At 42.4% G+C, this 5782-nt stretch overlaps 1 protein-coding gene across 1 annotated transcript; it reads right to left on the reverse strand.

Moving 5' to 3' along the window:
- Window positions 1–512: 512 nt before the first annotated feature.
- VGLL1 (vestigial like family member 1) lies at window positions 513–5523 on the reverse strand. The gene is made up of 5 exons (XM_086619844.1): window positions 5500–5523; window positions 4470–4693; window positions 3466–3882; window positions 1227–1286; window positions 513–553 (listed from the first exon to the last, which is right to left on the reverse strand). The coding sequence occupies exons 2-5, from the start codon at window positions 4672–4674 to the stop codon at window positions 513–515; spliced, it is 723 nt and encodes a 240-aa protein (XP_086475970.1). The 5' UTR covers window positions 4675–4693; window positions 5500–5523.
- Window positions 5524–5782: the final 259 nt, after the last annotated feature.

Raw genomic sequence — 5782 nt, forward strand, 5'->3', positions numbered from 1 at the left:
ACATAAATATGATAACGTGCTTTGCTGACCTCTGGTTGTCTTGAAGTCTCTTGCCCGTGCTCTAAGACTACTTTAAACAATATGGAGGTATCAAATCAAGCTAAGAAGCTGCAGCACTGAATTTATGCTAACTGCATCCCTGCGCTTATCAGTTATCAACAGCATTGATAAGAATTGTGTTTTTTATCACAAGATGGTAAACGAATAAACACAGAAAGATTAAAAAGTGCCAAGAGTCCTTTCAAGAGGGCTACAGGAAAAGCCTTAAGTAGACGATGTTTCTTCACAACAAACATACTGTCAGGTTTAATATCACAGCTATTAGAAATTATTTACTGAACAGAAAATTATTATTTTTCATTCCCCAAATAGCAAATAGTACATGTATTCTTCCAACTGAGAGAAAAAGCACAGAATGGTTGCAGTTCATTTCCTCTTGATTCACAGTTGCAAATAATAAAAGTTCATAGCAAGAACTTTTTTTTTCAGAATAAAGTAGAAACATCCAGTTGCTAAAAGTACAAATCTCGTCTTCTGTCATGAATCTGAATACCTGAAAGACACAGCAGTATCAGGACGGTCAAACAGCGTGTTCCATGTAATGTCTTCAGATGTTGTGCAAACAAAATTGCAAGTTTGGGTCTGATGCAAGAGGGCCCTTACCAGAATAACCAGAATGACCCATCCAAAGTATCCCCAAAATATTGCACATCAAAGAACCAACATCAGGGTATGACAGTCTCAAGGGACTAATAAAAACATGGAAGCCTGAATACTTTAGCAATAATTTCTTAGAACAACTCTCCTAGCAGTGTGGTGAGTTTGTTGGTGAAAACTGCAGCATTGCTAGCACATGGGTGCAACAAGAACCTCAGCCTGAAGCTGGGTGCTTAAGATACAAAAGGGTGTCCTGTCTTTCTGGGATCCGAAACTTGGACAGCCAGTGCTAAATAGGCATTGTGAAGGGGCAGGTTGATGGTACAACCACAAAAAGTAAGGCAAATGGAGTTAGGAAATCATATATTTCATTTTAACAGAATGCTTTCCCTCTTCTCTGTTCATGTAGTTATGGGAGATGGTGTGTGTATCAGCAGGAAAAGCAAGCTTTTGAAATATGGTCTGGAAGCAAGCAAGGAATCATCTTTAATTCTGCGTGCATAAGAAAGGCAGCTGTCCTTCATAGGTGAGTATTATTTTGTTCCAAACCTGCTGGTTTCATTACTCACCTGCAGTGGCATGGCTTACACTGGCATTTTCTGAGCCTTGGTAAGAGCTTGTTTTCCTCTCTTAAAAAAAAAAATAAAAATACTGGAGACGAGCAAGAGCAGAGATTCAACACAGAGCTAAAAGTAGGCACTAGCTGCTGAAGAAACCTTGTGCTTTTGCAGCCCAGCCTATAGCACAGGTGCTGGGGAGCTCTGTGCTGTCTGGCACAGCAACTTACGCTTCCATAAATACAAATATCAGCTGTTCTTAAACACGACACAGCGCAAGGAGAAGTATATTTAACAGATAGAGCCAAGAAACAGGGACTCCCACAGCCAGCCTGGATGCACACATCGTAGGGACTTGCCAAAGACTCTCTGTGAACACGGGCCAGTCATTTCTTATCTGTTCCTTTTGGGTTGCTTGATAAGCACAGGCACAGCGTTACACACGTGCTGTTATGAGACTCCCCAGATATCCAGGGAAGCTCTGTAAACATCCTGAAAAAAGACACTTTTTGGTGATGTTGGGGATCATTGAGCTGTTAAGTTTCCTTTTCAAGTTTTTCCCCACTCATTTTCTTTCCGAAATTTTGAACAGAAGTCTGCTGTTGTTAGCACTGCTTCCCTTTCTCCATCCCAGGGCTAGTTTCATGAAACATCTCCTTTTTTGGAGGAGTCAGTTCCTTCGGCCTCGATGGGCTCACATTGCCCCCTTGGGGGAAGAGGGCACCTAACCTTGTTCTTAAATTAAATCCTAGACGTCCAGACAGTGTCTGTAAAGTAATGAGGCTGTCATTTACTATCTGTAGAAAGTCCAGGGTGCGTGCCTGGGCAACACAGGCACACAGTCTCAGCTAAATCTATGTACCATGAGCAGAAGGTTTGTATTCCAGCTGAAGACCTCCACTCTCTCCCTTTTCCATGCACAGACACTGATAGGCATTAGACATCCTACCAGGAGTAGGTTAGTAAAACACCGACAGTTGGGGTCCTCATAACAACATAGCTTCAATGTAGCCTCAAAAGAGGAACTGCGGATAGGACTGTCTGCAGATACAACCAGCAGTTTTAGCCCATGTTCTGCCAAATTCCTGCTGATGCAGATTAGAAACTGGGTGACCGATTGGTAGTTCACAGCTGGTTATTTTTCAAAACCTAAGACTCAGGATTGCTTCTTCGCATACCTGGTCCCTTTTATCTAGAAGCACCAGGTAGGAGGTGCTGTATTTTTCCCAGTAGACTCCCTAAACAATTTCACAACCTTTTTTTCTTGGACACCAGTGCCAAGCTGATTATCTGGGTAACGCCCAGGAACAGCAACGCCAGCGTAGCCTGACAGGGCACCAGGGCTCTGGCCATGAAGCCTCATAGAATCATAGAATGGTTAGGGTTGGAAGGGACCTCAAAGATCATCTAGTTCCATCCAAGAGAGCTTCTCAAAGACAGAAATTACTCACAAGGGAGCAATTTTATCCAGCGGTCCTAGATGCTGTGGGGACGTAAGCTCCCAGGAAAGGACTTCAGTCACCAGCTATCTTTCTTCTGTGTGCCAGCAGTACATAGGACTGGGACTCCTACTAACTACTGTTAGTAATAAATAAGCAACAATCATTGCTCCCGTGTGAACCGCATTAGCTCTGGGAAATCCGCTGCAGAGAACAATTGCAGCCTTTGACGCACAGGGCAGCATGCTTCATGGCAGGCAGCAGGTAGTTGGGAGACAGGGCAAGGCTGGCCCACCAGCCCCGTTACCCCAGTCCTTCCAGCTACAGAGACTGGGGAAGCACAGAAATCCCTGGCCGTTCTGATACAAGCTGCAGTTTCTCATCCTGTATTCAGAATATCACTAATGCCCTGCACAGTAAGATGGGCTGCTCAGGGCTCTTATCTGGCCACCTCTTTCTGGCCATAATATGGGAGCATCCAAGCACACACAGTGCCACCCTACCTGCTACCTATAAAGCTAGAGATCCTGATAGCACTGTGGATGATGTTTATATTCATTTAAAACATCCTCCTGATGTCAGGCAGAAGGTAAAATATTGTGCAAATGCACAATGTATATTTTGATTAAGCCATACTATTATAGCTAATCAGTCCCAAGCACCACACTACACAGCATGGGTTAAGTATTCAAAAAAATTTCTATGAGCTGGGCTGAAGATGGCCCCGATTTGAGCTCCTTAGGAACAGATTGTATCATTCTGTCTCTTTACATAAGACGCCATCAAAGAATAAAGTGATAGTATTTTCTTACCTCCCCCAGGAGCTGAACTCTGACTTATATTTTGTAACCCGGCAGGTCCAGTCATACAAGCAGAACTTGAGAGTTGCTTCATGGTACATTCTTGCATGGATGTTAGGCACCTTTCCTGTTGCAGAAGACCAAGAAGAGAACCGTATTTCCTGTCAGAGATCGGTTCATCGCCCGCGTGCAGGTCAGGCAAGGCGTGATGATATACCGAACTGGTAAGACTGGGAGTCCCAATCGAAGGGAAGGGCCATAAATCTGCAGGTTGAGTTGGATGACTCCGCAGAGCTGATGGCTGGTATTGGCCTGCCATACCAGCAGCAGAAAAATTCAGACCAGAATTTGACATGCTTGTTGCAGAAGATGACGGATATGGTTTGGAGCAATGTGAAGAGAAATTCCACTGATGGGGAGACATGCTATCTACTTAAAAAGAGAAAGAAAGCATCTGAAGTCTCATCAATTCTTACTCTTTTCCAAGGCAAATTCCAATGGACTTCTAAGGAAATGCTACCAGACTGCATAGTCATTTTTACAGAAATACATATTGACTTTAGTGCTGCTTATCTTAAAGATGGACCACAAATTCATACTAAAAGCAGACTAAACAACCACTACCCATACTTTCAAATCAATATTACACGTGCTTTCTTACAGGCCACTAGCATAGGCAGATTCTTAACAATTGCAACCTTAGACAAATACATTTTTTGCAAAGATGGCAAATTAAGTCATAATGTGCTTAATGCATCTGACAGTGATGGGTAATCTTGTCTGGAAAACAAGGACCCAGTCCTGCCAGCAGGCCCACAGAGAGCTTGGGAAGCACCCCAGCAAGCAAGGGATTTACCCAGGAAGACCCAGCTACATAATCCAGGGCTTTGCAAGCATACTTTTCTTGCTTTCTGTTTATGCACAATTCCAAATCTAAGCACACTGCATCTTAAACTCCTCAGTGAAAGCTAGTCCCCCGTGTCTAACTCAGTGTTTACGCATGGAAAGTGGCTCACCGTTCTTCAGGACAACAGTCTCGCCCTTGTGCTTTGTGCTCAGGTCTTGTGGGTTCCTGGCATTGCTTAGAGCTCTAGAAAAATGTTCATCCACCACGCTGTTAATATCCCCTTGGAAATATGTAAACACAACACTCTGAGACCCCCATTCTGTTTTCACAGGTTCTTTACACGGTTTTGGAGAGAGCTTCCTTGTTTCTTCCATTTTCAATAACCAACAGACCCTGCCAAAAAGAAACAACAGACCAGTCAAAGAAATACTATTCGACTTTATGCGCACAGTGGTGAGCCCATCTTCCTCCTGAAACCGGTAGGGCCAGAAGAACTGTTACTAATTAGATTCTTTATCTGGGTTTCTCCTTCCATGTGCCTTTTCTTTACTGATTTTCTTATTATATACTTCTAATATGAAATGCTCTAAGTATAAAACAAAAGGAGAAACCTTTCAATAAATACATTGCTAAATTTCACAATTGCAATGGTAGCGCACTTTTCCCAATCAGACAAATTGATTTGAATTAGCCTTTGACTCATTCAATGCAATATCTTTTGCTGGTGAGCCATAAGTTTGATATCATATGCAACCTTAGTAAGGGATACTGCATCTTGAAAGCAGTGAATGGCTCAGAGATGCAGAGGGCCTGATGAAAACAAACCTTATATGAGTTACCTGTCAATGCCATAGCATTGGCTCTATTGAGGAATAAAAGGGGCACATCTATCCACCAGCTGGCATTTCTCACCCTGCCTTCATCCATCTTTATAACCCTGGACTTAGCACCCAGTACTGTGCAAATATGCCCTGAGCATGGAACTGTGCCGAAAGAGTCGAAGCACTTAGACAAGTAATTCAGAGGTGGCATTAGACCTGGATGAAGTTCAGGGTGAACTTATCAGACTGCTACGTCCGATTCCGGGTTTTGCATTGTTCAAAAAACATACTGACAGAGTGAAAAAAAATTAAAGAAGAAAAACTACTAATTGGAGCTTAAAATAATAATAACTTTAGACAAGGTAAAGTTTGAAGTACCTTGATTACTGTCAGCACAGACCTCCACAAGGAAAAGACTTCTGAGAGTAATTAATTGCTCCTCCTGTTAGAAAAAGACACTCAGATTAAATTATTGGAAATTCAAATTATGGCAAATTCAATTAAAAATAAACAAACAAAACCTTTTTTTGTTCGAAACTACTTACCTAGAAACATGGTGGGTCTGCCAGTTGCTTAAAACTTTGGTAGCAAGACTGCTAAAACACACACTGTAGCTCAACTAGAAGTTATGAATTTAAGGCAAGAATTACTCTAAAATAGT

Source organism: Tauraco erythrolophus, chromosome 13 (assembly GCF_009769465.1).
Source record: "Tauraco erythrolophus isolate bTauEry1 chromosome 13, bTauEry1.pri, whole genome shotgun sequence".
Lineage (NCBI taxonomy): Eukaryota > Metazoa > Chordata > Aves > Musophagiformes > Musophagidae > Tauraco > Tauraco erythrolophus.

What these genes read in the sequence shown, in the direction of transcription:
- VGLL1 (XM_086619844.1), bottom strand. Translation starts at nt 4,674, where the DNA reads ATGGAAGAAACAAGGAAGCTCTCTCCAAAACCGTGTAAAGAACCTGTG. An exon ending in GAGTTCAGCTCCTGGGGGAG is followed by an intron (nt 1,287 to 3,465) that starts GTAAGAAAATAC and finishes TTTTTTTTTAAG; the next exon opens with AGAGGAAAACAAGCTCTTAC. An exon ending in TGTAAGCCATGCCACTGCAG is followed by an intron (nt 554 to 1,226) that starts GTGAGTAATGAA and finishes TGTGTCTTTCAG; the next exon opens with GTATTCAGATTCATGACAGA.